The sequence below is a fragment of the Rutilus rutilus genome (assembly GCF_951802725.1).
Source record: "Rutilus rutilus genome assembly, chromosome: 2".
Taxonomy (NCBI): Eukaryota; Metazoa; Chordata; class Actinopteri; order Cypriniformes; family Leuciscidae; genus Rutilus; species Rutilus rutilus.
The window spans coordinates 33,834,066-33,848,017 of record NC_140210.1 but is presented as its reverse complement, the minus strand read 5'-3'; the positions used below and the strand labels follow the sequence as shown (position 1 = coordinate 33,848,017).

The 13,952-nt window shown below is 36.9% G+C and overlaps 1 protein-coding gene across 1 annotated transcript; it reads right to left on the bottom strand.

Annotated features, from left to right (window-relative positions):
- Nucleotides 1-1,502: 1,502 nt before the first annotated feature.
- faah2a (fatty acid amide hydrolase 2a) lies at nt 1,503-12,193 on the bottom strand. The gene is made up of 11 exons (XM_084392542.1): nt 11,908-12,193; nt 10,770-10,852; nt 10,562-10,698; nt 10,279-10,488; nt 9,208-9,327; nt 8,900-9,035; nt 7,045-7,162; nt 6,852-6,971; nt 4,087-4,198; nt 3,686-3,874; nt 1,503-2,342 (listed from the first exon to the last, which is right to left on the bottom strand). Exons 1-11 carry the CDS (start codon nt 12,091-12,093, stop codon nt 2,167-2,169), a joined length of 1,587 nt encoding a protein of 528 aa, XP_084248668.1. The 5' UTR covers nt 12,094-12,193; the 3' UTR covers nt 1,503-2,166.
- Nucleotides 12,194-13,952: the final 1,759 nt, after the last annotated feature.

Sequence of the window (13,952 nt, the reverse complement as noted above, 5' to 3'; positions counted from 1 at the left end):
CAATACTCACGTATCCTTGCTCGATGAAGAACGAGACAACAACAATGAGCCCAACGGGCGGTTGAAATTTAAAAGGCTGATTTTCGCGCTTCAGGGCAGTGACGAGCTAGGCTACATGTAGTCCAGTGGTTATCAAGAGTCGTGGTTTAATGTCAACATTGTGACAACGCTGTAACAACCTTCACCACACAACGTATTTATAGCAACCTTTTGGCCATGTTGATAAAACGTTGTTAGAAGGTTGGCTATGTTGTGCCAACGTTCTGTGTTTGCCGGGTAATTATCTAAAATCTGACTAATTAAAAATTAACCCCAAAACATAACATGCTAAATGGGGGATATCTAGCATAAAAAAAGTATTGTCAGAATGTCGTCTCTCAGTTGTTGAATTTCGCGCAGACGTTGCCACAACGTAAATGTGTTTGCTCAGCCCGATCTCATGAAAGTGCGAATACCACGAATTGTATTTGTAGTGCTTATGAAACGCAGTTTTCGCGTGCATATGATACGCACTTTATGGCGTGTAACAGGCACGCACTCCGCACCCCTAATCCTAACCAAGGGGTTTACAGTGCGTATAGCATATGCACGCAAACAAACATTTTGGCGTATAAATGGCACAAGAAATAAAATTCGTGGTATAGATACGCACTTTCATGAGATCGTGTTTCATAATCTGCTACTGGGTCGGCCCTCTGTCAAATTTTAAAACCCAGTGTGGCCCTTGAGCCAAAAAGTTTGCCCACCCCTGCTCTAGAGTAGACATGCCATAATGTGTAATGCTGTCATCTTGTGGTCACATAGTGCTATGGTCAAAACGATGCATGACCTTGGACTGACCATCACAAAATATAGAGAAAATTTACAGTTTTACTATTAAAAGCCATTTCTACTCTGCAAAAAAATTCAAAATGTTATATAACTTAAAATGTGCTTGTATTTAAATGAAATGATTTTGTTATATTTATAGGTTACACCAAGGATCATCTCATGAATAAATATCTTAAATATATATGGTTTTTTTAACATTAAAATACTTTCTCCAATCCAAGTTTAATGTGTAGACTTAAGTAAGCCATTTGTAGCTTCTTGAAATGATTAGAAATTGTGGTGGTTTTAAATTCAACATGTTTTGCAACAAAGCGTGTTTTATTGGCACAATCTAGTGGGTGAATTTGAGTGATTTTGAATATTGTGATATACTTATTTTTGATGGGAGAGAGAAAGAAAAAGTTATGTGAAATATCCTTATATCCAACAGATTTTGACCCTTATCTGTCTTTATTCATGATCCCTTCAGAATTACACAATAAAACAATAAATGCATGTCATGTCATCTGTTGTTCATATTTTCTTTTTCTATTATGTTTGATGTTGATGACACATTTGACATATCTGAGAATTTATGTTAAACACATCATCAACATTCACATACCCCCAAAGCCATATTAAAATATATATTATCCAAGAAGACAGATATTACACCCAATATTTGGGAAAAATCACATTAAAAGAGTAATTTTTATTTAGTCTTACTGCTTTAGGTAATTTATTTAATACGTCAGCAATGTTTGAACAGATTTTTCAGAGAAACCACAACAAAATATGAGTAATAAAGGCTGAGAAAACAAAGGTGCACCAATGCCCAACATTTAAAATGATCCAGTGTGTTATTTACTTGTAAATATGATTGCTTTACATCCTTTGAGTGCAACAAACACTTCTTCCTTCTAAAACACTAAAGCCTGCTTATGGCATATTCTAATCATAAAACAGATTTGTCAGAAGAAAGAGCCTGCTCTTGAAAAGCTTGTTTAGAGGACACAATGAACAGCACAAATGCTTGTTCAAACATCATTGTTTTCAGTGCATGAAAGTAAAAAAAAAAGTACTGTTATGAATTGCAGTATTTCTCACATAGTTATAAAGTTATTAAATGTCTCATGTAATCATCCAGTTCATTATGAATAAAATAAAGTTTTCATATATCAAGGCAAACACAAATGCAGCCCTCTGAAACATGTCAGTTAATGTAAAATGAATTCTGCACTTAGAAAGCAGAACAAACGTAACTAAGCTTTGGATAGTGACATGCTGTAAATGTGGTACAGTACGTGTGGTTGGTTATGTAGTCCAGTTGTTGCAGATATAGATGCATCAGATGGATTAAGGCTTGCCTGGTTCCTTCCAGCCACCAAAAGCTTTCTCCAGGTAGAGGGCAGTGGCCAAAGAGAGACGGTCCTGTAATTTACCTGTCACAATTTGTACGCCCAGGGGCAAACCCTCCACACTCAGCCCTAATGGACACTGGGTCACTGGCAGACCCAGGATATTAAAGATACCTGCAGAGAATAGAACTGCTTAGAGCCTAGACCCCTCCGGGAAGGTGGCCCATTAATGCCACGACACACCAAGCCGACGATCAGCTGAGCATCTCTTAGCTCAGTTTCTGCAGTATGTCAACACTGTTGGCAGCTTTTTTAGTCTGCTAAATATAATGACCTGAATAACAGGCTAGTATAGGTAAAAGTCACATTTAAATTCTCTTAAGTAGCGACTTAAGAACATGGCAGCTGCACAGATTGATTTTTAAACTGCAATCGCAGTATACTATTATATTTCTAATTGTGGTATTGTAATTTAAAGGGATAGTTTGGCCAAAAATGATATTTAACCCATGATTTACTCACCCTCAAGCCATTCGAGATGCATATGTCACTTTTTTCAGACGAACACATTTTCAGTTATTTTAGAAAATGTCTTAGATCTTTCAGTGGTTATAGTGTGAAGCTATGGGGTCCACCTCCTCCAAGTCCCAAAATGTGCATGCATCCTTCACAAAAGTAATCCATCCGGCTCCAGGGGGATAAACGAAGGCCTTCTGAGGGTAATCCGTGCGGTTTTGTCGTAAAAATATACATATTTAAAACTTTATAAATGAAAATAACTGGCTTCCGGTAGCGGTCGACGTGCGTTCACGGAGATGGATTCAACCGGAAGCCAGTTATTTTCATTTATAAAGTTTTAAATATGTATATTTTTTTGGGACTTGGAGGAGGTGGACCCCATAGCTTCACACTATAACCACTGAAAGATGTAAGACATTTTCTAAAATAACTGAAAATGTGTTCGTCTGAAAAAAGATTGACATATGCATCTCGAACGGCTTGAGGGTGAGTAAATCATGGGTTAAATATCATTTTTGGCCGAACTATCCCTTTAAGGGAAGAAATCAAATAATACAGACATAATTGAAATGCGGGACACTGATTACGTCTTGCTGGATGCGGGACAAAGCTCCCAATTTCGGCTGCTCTAATTTTACATCATCTTACCAAAGAATTCAAATATGCAAATATTTTCATAACGACATGGCTGTCTGAATGAAGAAAGTGACCATCATTACTCATATTCAAAATAGTAAGAAAGTGCTGCTTTGTTCACGGTTTGTATATCCACAGTTCTAGTTTCTCATTTTGAATTATGAAAATAGACACCTGTCACCTACTGATATAGAGTGTAATTTCCTCTCACACAGGCGTAGAACGTTCCTACTAGTTGGCCAAGCACAGCTTTAAACCAGGACGCATGCGAGGTGACGCCACAGTTAGCTTTCGTTGTGGCTAGTGGTGTGGCTTTGGTGTGTCGCGGCCTTCATAAGTAGATTAAAACCAACAACACTTACCAGTGTAAGAGAAGTTGAAGGGCGTGAAAACTGGGTGGTGGTGTTTTGGGGCAATCTGTGGATGAGAGGGATACAGCAGCACTCCATCTGTGCCTAGTAACTTCTCCAGCTCCTGCTGCAGACTTTCCTTCTGCTGTATAATGAATGAAGATGGATGGGAACTCTGGAATAGTTCAACTAATGCCAGACCTGAGAAAGAGAGACAGAAAGGGACACTATTATCATATGCATTCATCTTCAGATACACTAAATAGTCTCAAAAACACACGTCTTTGGATACTTTTGGGAACACTCATCACAAGAAGACTTGCTGGCACTGATTTTGCATCAGAATTTGTGAGACATGGAGCGAAAGAGGAATTCAAAGTTAAAAGTGCACAAGCTTATTTGCTGTCACACACCTATTGCTGCTATAGTGTGAGAAGAAAACCCCAGAAACCACTTGAACAGCTCCCAGACTGGCCAGACCTTCTTCCCGCCTTTACTCATTAGCTCCGAAAATGAGGTGGGAGGCTGAGATGGAAAAAAAAAAATGACAAAACCATCTGATAAAAACTACATTGACAACTAGAACATCATTCATGTTATGCAGTAACCCAAATACAGTATAAAAATGAATATGCTTGTATTGTAAGAAAGCATGTGAGTGATTCTATAATTGCAGGTACATTTGGTGTCCTAAGTCATTAATCATTAGTTACTCATTGTCATGGATCACAAGCTGAAAATCACAATTTCTTGTCTGAATTAGTCAGTGTATTTATTTTCATCAAGTATCATTGTGTAATCAAAACATTTCATTTTACTTTTCTTTTTGGTAATATTTAATTTATAAATAGTAATTTTCCTAATTCTACAACATTAAATTGTTAATAACTTTTATCTTATAAAAATGCATGTCCATAAATCTTGCGTCAATTCTGTTACTGTACTGTACTTTTTGCCTTTAAATTGGTGGAATTATCTCCCACAACTGTAAGATACAGGAATGATGTCACTTTCCCTCACTGATAAGGTCTGAAGCAATGAAAGGTATGCGTGTTCTCTCTGAGAAAATATTTTAATCTAAAAAGTTCTCACACCGAGTTATTTTGTAAAACGTCAAAATTGTTACCACAATATCAAAAGGAAACCAGAATGTATCACTGATCACACAGTGGGTTGTTTACAAGTCTTTTAATCATGATTTCATTAGTGCCATGTGTTCTTAGCTAGTTCTTAGCATGTGCTAGCAAGTGAAGCTTTTGGCTAAAAAGTTTAAAATAGTCAATTATGTTACCGTCAAACTGTTACCAAGGTAGAGTAACAAAATTGACAGCATGTAACAGAATTGACAATAACAGAGTTGACAAACAATGCTCTAAACTAAAGGAATCTGGGTTTTTCCCGTTAAAAGTAAAAAAAAAGAAGTAACTTGTGTTTGGCAAGCACTGAATTATTAAACTGAATATGTTTTCAATAAGATACTGGAAATAATTTATGTTAGTGAACAGTTCTTAACCTTTTGCAATTCAAAATGTATCTCCAATTATAGAATCACTCATGTACACTGCCGTTCACAAGTTTGGGGTCGCTAAGATTTTTTATGTTTTTAAAAGAGTCTCTTCTGCTCAGCAAAGCTGTGTTTATTTGATTAAAAATACAGTAAAAATTGTGAAATATTATTCCAATGTAAATCAGCTGTGTTCTATGTGAATATATAGTAAAGTATAATTTATTCCTGTGATCAAAGCTGAATTTTCAGCATCATTACTCCAGTCTTTAGTGTCACATGATCCTTCAGAAATTATTCTAATATGATGATTTGATGATCAAGAAACATTTATGATTATTATCAATGTTGAAAACATATTTCTGGGGAAACTACCATACATTTTATTTTTCAGGATTCTTTGATGAAAGTTCAAAAGAACATAATTTATCTGAAATAGAATATTTTGTAACATTATAAATGTCTTTACTGCCATTTTTGATCAATTTAATGTGTCCTTGATGAATAAAAGTGTTAATTTCTTAAACTTCTTTCCAAAAAAATAAAAATTCTTACTGACCCCAAACTTGTGAACCGTAGTGTATATAAAAAGTGTAAACAGGATCTGCTCTAGTTAAGCTCTGACACCTAAACTTAATTATAACTTCATTATTTACACAATAGCAAAAATATCAAGAGGGCACTTAACTGAATGAAAAAAGAATAAGCTTAAGTTAGCCTTTGCTCAGTGAGAGATTGAAAGTTATCTTATGGTAGTCAACAATCTTCTGAAATTGACTTCCATCTTTAAAGGGACAATGTGTAGTTTTTTAGGTATTTTATTATCTAAACTAAAATCAATATTTTTATTCTTAAATATGTCCTCAATGGCGTACAAATACCTCTGCCAATGATCTGACTTATCCTCGTAAACGAATAATTTCTTTATATACATGGGACGGGTAGGTCCACGGAGGCTTCCATGTAGTTCAGCCATCTTGAAAAACTATAATAGCAGAGAGGGACAAAAAGTACTAGGCTAACGCGTTTCCACAACGCCTTTCCGTTCAGAGCCAGCGTCACGTGACTGAAACCAGCAGAAGCGGAGGAGCAGCAGTGAGAGGCGCTTGTCACTGCCCCGGCAAGTTTAAAAGGCTGCACTGTACGGTTAGTCACAGGATAAGGAGTCCTCGTCGTCGAAAAAGTCCAAAGTAGACCGTAAAAACGAAACGTGACCGGAGATTACAAAAAACAAGGGTTAATGTCGGGATAGCTAATGCAGGAGAAAGCTTTCAAAAGAGACGCTGAAGTTGCCTGCTTTCTTCTCGACAGGTAAGTCAATGTTACGGTCTTAATTACAAGCTTTTTTTCATTGCTTGGTTGTGTACTTTATTATATAGACAGACAGTATAACTCGATGAAGTGCTATTAAAAGACATCCTGTCATAGCTTTATGGTACGTAACGGCTACCGTAGATGCAACACGCATTTGAAAAAGCGAGGCGCTGGAGAGCAGTATTCGTTTGAATGCAAAATACAATTTCACCACTAGATGGGAGAAATTCCTACACAATGTCCCTTTAAAAAAAATTAAGTAAAATATTTTATCCAATATATTAATTTAATCCATGTTATGTACAATAAGGGCATGAACATTGTATGTACATAAAAATTGTAATGCCCAAAAACACACACCTTTCCATCCTTGCCAGGTGAAGCCATCATGGTTCCCCAGATCTGAAAGGAGTATTTGAGCTGTGGGATGAACAGCTCTTGGACCTTAACCCCAAGGTCTGCCTCTAAGCGTTTGACCACCTAAAAATAAAGCTCATTTTGAGATAAATATCAATTGACTGAAGCACCCCCACACACACACACACCTACGTACCATCTTCTGTGCCTGAAGCAGCTGTGCGTCCACTGGAGAGACTAAATGAGAGCCCCCATTGTGGGGAACAGAGAAGAATCTCAGCTTTTTCAAATCTATTTCATCAGAGAGAGAAAGTCTAAAGAGAGTGAAACAGACAGAGAGAATTTTTCCTTTGGGATGCATTCGTAATAGGGGTTGATTTGGACCATTGAAAATAATCAAGACGAAACAGTAAGATGAAAGCCACGCAGTGAATATACTTCAAGGAAAAAACAATGAAATTATAATGCAGATACACTACCGTTCAAAGGTTTGAGGTCAGTAAGTTGTTTTTTGGGAGAAAATTAAAGGTACACAATGTAACTTTTGGCCCTCTGAAGTCGTTATCGTAGATAACCATTAATAGACCGCATTAATGGTTCCTTGAAAATAAATTCCAGCACAGCGCTATAACAACCATCATGAAATGACCCTTCACAATAGATAATGCTTTACAATGAACTGTTAGAGAGCCACATATGGGGGTTTATCTGTTCAATAAAACACCTTACTTGCCTGTTGCCACTTTTACAACATTTCAAATCCCTCAGTTTTCGCCATTTTCCGAAAAGCCAAGCCAATGTTGATTCTTGTTTTATTACGAGCTCTATCGCGTTTCTCTTTTGTCAGCAGACTCTCCTCTGTTCTGCGGTTTTTTTAAACGGGTGATTCCACGAAGGTTGGAGATTTAGCTGCCCATGTCATCCATTCTCGCTCATTGTGACAACTAACCCACTCCCACACCATACACAGGGTGCTTCTCATTTCTAATTTGTGCATTCTCCTCTCCTCACCTCCTTTCCTCGCATCTCCTCCGTAGGATCCGAGGGAAGGATGCAAGGAAATGAAAATGAGGACAGAAGAATCAAAGGTAATCTTATTTGTATATTGGAATATTAAACTGGTTAAGAAATCCTGGTTCCTCACGGTGAAATTAGAGAATTGAGATGTCCTCCAAGATGGCTAACTTTGATCAGTTTCTGGGTCACAGATGGAGGATGGAGGAGCAAGGAAATGAGGAAGCATCAATTTCAGTATTGAGAAACATCCAAAGTAGCTGGAGCAACTTTCTCGATTTACAGATATGACAAAACACACACAGGCGAGTGACATATGTACACAATTTCCTGCGAAACTATCCCATCGGGTCTAAAATATAAACACCTATAATAGGCTTACCATAGTGAATCGGGGTAAGAAAAAAAACACATTTTGGAAGAAGGATTGATGATTAACTCATTCTTTCAATTTTGTTCAGTTTGAACAAAAAAAGTTACATAGTGTACCATTAATAATTTTAATCTGCAAGGATGAATTAAATTGATCAATAATGACAGTAAAGACATTCAAAAGATTTCTATTTCAAATAAATGCTGTTCTGTCGAACTTTTCATTCATCAAAGACTCTTGGAAAATAGGATTTCCACAAAAATATTGAGGAGCAAAAATTTTTTTCAACATTGATACTAAGAAGCGATCAGCATTTTAGAGTGATTTCTGAAGGATTATGTGACACTTAAAACTGGAGTAAGGGCTGCCTTGCCATCACAGTAATGAATTACATTTTAAAATGTATTAAACAGAAAATGGTTATTTTAAATTGTAATAATATTTTTCATCACTGTACTTTTATCAAATAAATGCAGCTTTGGTGAGCATACGAAACTTCTTTCAAAAAGATTTTTAAAAAATCATACAAAACTTTCTAATCGTAATGTAGATGCTATGTAAGTATTTCTGTCATGTTGCACTTATGTAAAAAGTTTGTATTTGCTCAGTGTTGCTGTGAAGACCATATCTATCTAATTATTTTGTAAATATCATATTATATTACTTGTTTGCATTGGGTCCTCCCATGATGCTTAGCATGGGAATCAGGTCTTCTGCATAGCGGCACATAGGTCCTGTACACAGAAATCCCATCTGCAGTCCCGAGGTGGGAGGATACTGTCCATCATTACTTACGACACCTTTATGTACAGAGAAAACCAAATGTAGGTTGCCTTCCTTATGGCCTTAATCAACATTACTACAATTACAACTTTAAGTATATATACAGTAGAAACCACATACTCCCTCTGTAGACTGTCACCATTATTCTACTAACCAACACACGCACACAACTGCACCCACTCTTCTTACCTAATGATGGCTTGTGTCCGAAGATGCCATTGAAAAAGCAGGGAATACGGATACTACCCCCGATATCTGACCCAACTCCAATCACAGAGGCACCAGCTCCCAATATACTGCCCTCACCTCCTGCAAGTGACAGAATTAACTACAATTAATTTTCATAAATGTTGCCCTGGCAGTCATATTGGACCTATAGTGACACCTAGTGGAGAGGATGAAACACATACACACACACACACATATATATACTGTGTGTATATATAAAAAAAAATTAAGAATACAGCATTAGACTAAACTGGGAAGGGTCCCAGCACTTGCACATTGTTGTCCTATTGTTAGTTTAATTGCTTCTATTGCTCTCCTCATTTGTAAGTCGCTTTGGATAAAAGCGTCTGCTAAATTATTCAATGTAAATGTAAAGTGATCGTGTCTCTTTAGAAATGTTTTACTAAACCACTCAATTCTATGGATTAGTTTTACAATCTCTTTATGAACTTTTTAAAGCATCAACGTGTCAGTTGTGTAGCGGTCTATGGAGAATACAGAAATCTCTTGGATTTTATCAAAAAGATCATTTGTATTTCGAAGATGAACGAAAGTCTTACGGGTTTGGAACGACATTAAGGTGAATAATTAAAGATTTTTCATTTTTGGGTGACCTAACCCTTTACTGGTTTTAAAGCCATTTTATTGGGCTAATAATATGACTGGATTCTTTATCTTGTGTGAGTGTTTATTGACTTGTGCATACATTTATTGAAACAATCATTGAAATCAATCAAAAAGAGGTAGACAAAAAAACTTGAATTGAATATACAGTTTTTGTTTTAAAAACGATTAATTTTTTTAGGGGTAAAATGTTTTTAATGGTGAAAATTTTAATTAAATACATCTGAATTCTATTTTAATGTTTAATTTTAGTTTTTTTTTTTTTAAATTAGCTCTATTTCAAAAAAAAAAGAAAAAAGAAAAAAGAACAACAATGTCTGCAATTGTATAATAATTATAAAATTGAAAATTATTATTTTTCTGTCAGTTTTACTATGGTTAAAGTGTCAGGATGTGTATAAAAATGACCTGAGCTGCCGCCTGCAATTCTCTCAAAGTCATAGGGGTTGTTAGTGATGCCATAGAGGTGGTTGTGGGACTCTAGCCACATACAGAGCTCACTGCAGTTAGTTACACCCAGTGGGATCGCTCCCGCCCTCTTCAACAGTGCAACAGATGGGGCATCCGCCCCTGAAACCAGATCCCGTCTGCTCAACAGTCCTGTCGAGTTAGGCATGCCTGTTAGGAAGAAAACAGAAAGTGTCACCCTACAGACATAAACCATTCTGGAATGAAGAGTTATATAATATACCTTGCAGAGCAAAGGCCTCTTTAACAGTGATGGGTACCCCAAGTAGAGGTAGCCTGTCCTCCAACACATCCTCTCCTCCCGTCTCCTCCTCTATTAGTTTGTCTACCTGTGCGGCTTCCTGAAGCGCTGCAGAAAACCTGAACAAACGAGAATGTGTGTTCAGAGTCAGAATGAAATGTAGGATGATTTTGCCCTTGAACTCCCTCACCTGTCCTTCACCATGGCATTGATAAGTGGGTTGACTTCCTGAATTCGGTCAATGTAGGCCTGTACCACTTCAACACTTGTTACCTAGAGATATTTGAAGGAAATCAATAAGTGTTTGGAATGCATAATGCAGTAAAAGTCACTACAGCACACAAATGTATACAAAAATGTGTGTGGGTAACGAACTGAAAGACAAGCATTCAGTAGAAATGCAGATTCAAAACTTAGGTCAGATCTATTGTGAATATAATTAATGTAGCTAAATGCATAGATAAATGTGCATATCTGTCTGTTCTCCAAGAAAGAAAAGGAATTGTAAAAAAAATGATAAATATATATCAATAATACATTTGAGTAATATAACAGTCTGGGGTTATTGGGGGGCTTTTTTGATTACTTGAAATCTTGACAAATGAAACTTCAAAATATTTTTCATCAAAGCATATCCTTTGATGGTATGATGGGTAGGCTTTTCTTGATATTGTGCAAATATGACGTGTGATGGTATAGAATAACACTTGTCAAAATTAGACAAGTTTTCCTATTTATTAAAAAGTTTAAGTACTATATGTTTTTAAATATATATGAGTCACAAACTTATATTTTAAAATGTCTACATTATACATATCCATTAAAACTAGAATTATTATTATTAAAAAAATGTTTACACAAGCATTTCTTTTAAAAGGGGGGAACTGAAAATAAATGTGATTTTCAGACAAAATAACTGTCTTGATACACAGACCTATGGGAGACTTCATAAGTGCTGCTGACCTTTCACCAGCCTTGAAAACTCGTGATTCCTCTAGTGTGTAAATAAGTTCCCACTCTGATTACCTACATAAATAGCTGAACTGATATCAGAAAACAAACTGTGATGTTAATAAACTACACTGTGTGTGTGTGTGTGTGGTACAAAAGACAAACAAATAAAACTGTACGTTTTTAAGAAACTACTACAACTCCCAGCATTCATTGCAATTCACCTCGTCGCATCTCTTCCTCCTGAGTGGTGTGACTGTGAAATAATGATCTTTACCGTAGCGTCATTCAAAGTGTAATCAACATGTCATTACGGTCATGCTGTTAGTTCTAATGATCAATATATAGAGCCTATGGAGTTTTTATTTACATCTTACTTCCTTCCGACGAATCTTTCGTGCAAGCTGCATGGCTGAGAGCAGCAGAAGTGGGTTAGTGATGGGTGGGAGTCGCGAAACTCCATGCCGTTGCTGAGGTGCAAATAACTTAAAAGCGGCGAATAACATCCACATCACAGCTCGAAGCAGTCGGCTTAAAAACCGCTCGAACCGGGTTAAAGCCATCGTCAATGAGCAGCGATGACACCAGTACGCAGCTTGGTTTGAAAGTGAAAACAGAATTGACTCCTTACTGCCCTCCGCATGCAGAGTGGTGTTACTGAATCCTTGCACTTGGATACACGGAGACTAATGTTACAAAGGCCATACATTACCAGTCAGAAGTTTGGACACACTTCACAGATTTTATGGTTGTTTTAATTTGATTTGTTATATATATTTTCTTATGTTTATTCTAGCTGAGCTTATGGCTATATCACAATGCAGTAGCTTATATTTTGAATTATTTTCAAATTAAAATAAATGAACATGCACAGATATCCATGAACTTGATAAATGTTGCAGATATGTTTTACTATCCACAGCCAAATGCCTTTCAACTTGTGTGTGCAAAATTCTGAAATAACTGAACGTGCAGCTGCAGCCAGGTGTACAAATAGAGTTATTTTTGTGAATAAAAGTTTTCTTTTTTGTCAAATAGATAGGTAGTTGTGCACACATTAATAATTAGCACCAGGCTTATTCATTGGTTGTGTGTGGGTTGTGAAATGCTTGAAAACCATGAAAAGAAGTCTCAAAATCCATAAATCAAATGAGATTGACTCATAAAAGATATCAATGAATGCACGTGTCTCCTGATCCACAAATGCACATCTTCTTTGTTACATGCGCAATGATACACTAATACAAAAGAAAAGTTAGGATTTTCACCCACAAAAAAATGGTTTTAAGCCAGTTATTTATATATTTTGCTGTAGTGTTTCAGTTGGAAATATCAGTTTACATTTCCAAAACATTCCTTTTGCCATTAATTGTAATAATCAAGTGAGATTTTTGTATGCACAAGTAGTCTGACAACAGCCGGTATGATCCACACGGAGATCTGATCTCACCATCATCAAGTTCATCCAGGATTACATGAAGAAACAGAAAAAAACTGAGAGAGGCTAAATCCAGAAGAACTGCGGCAACGTCTCCAAGGCGCTTGAAGAAATATACCTGCAAAGCTACCTGTGAAAAGTTTTAGGCACTTAACAGTTTAGTCTGTATCATTTTTTTTCTGTTTCTTCATGTAATCACAGATGGACATGATGGTTAGTGAGATCAGAACTCTGTATGGAGAGTATGTAGTTATTGTAGTTGTATTGTGGTCACCATAAGCAAGTAATACCGCCAAACACAAATATTTCAAGGTGTGGGAGCCTTGCAAGCCCATGTCAGCCTGCCAGACACTAAGCCTCTGTGGCAATCATTAGAGAAACTTCTAGGACCATGTTGAGACTGTCCCTTAGCAAGTAATACCACCGGACACTAAGCTGTCTGAAGAAAGAACAGGGAAACTTTGTGGCTTAGACCATGAATGCAGAAAGATTTCCTCCAAACCAACCAGAAGGGGGAGAAAGGAGGGTCGGATTATGACTTTGAACTTCCCTGCTGAAAATTCCAGCATAAACATGCATGAATTCCATGTTGGTCCAGGCTGGTTTATGCTGGTTAGAGCTGGTAGTGCTGGTCTAGCTGGTGATCCAGCATAGTCATCCTGTTTTCAAGCAAAACTGGTGCACCAGCCCTCCTCCTGCTTCTCCTGCAGGTCCCAGCATGCAAAACTTACCTTGTTGTGCTGTAGTGTCCAGCTATGCTAGATTTTCCTCACTGTCTTTGTAATAAGCTATAAGATTTGACAGTTCTAAACGGTAAGGTCAGAAATACCGGGAAAATTCCAGCATTATCCTCAGTTAACTTTTATGAAGCCACTTCCCTTCCCTTGCTTGAGAACAGTATGACTATGTTAGTCCAGCAGATCAGCACTATCCAGCCTTGAACTAACATGGAATTCATGATGGTTTATCCTGGATTTTTTAGCA

Excerpts from the sequence above, each read along its gene's own strand:
- faah2a (XM_084392542.1), bottom strand. The coding sequence starts at position 12,093 with ATGGCTTTAACCCGGTTCGAGCGGTTTTTAAGCCGACTGCTTCGAGCT. Across the intron at positions 10,699-10,769 it reads AATGCCATGGTGAAGGACAG|GTTTTCTGCAGCGCTTCAGG; the intron begins GTGAGGGAGTTC and ends TCGTTTGTTCAG. Across the intron at positions 7,163-8,899 it reads GGAGGACCCAATGCAAACAA|ACTTTCTCTCTCTGATGAAA; the intron begins GTAATATAATAT and ends CACTCTCTTTAG.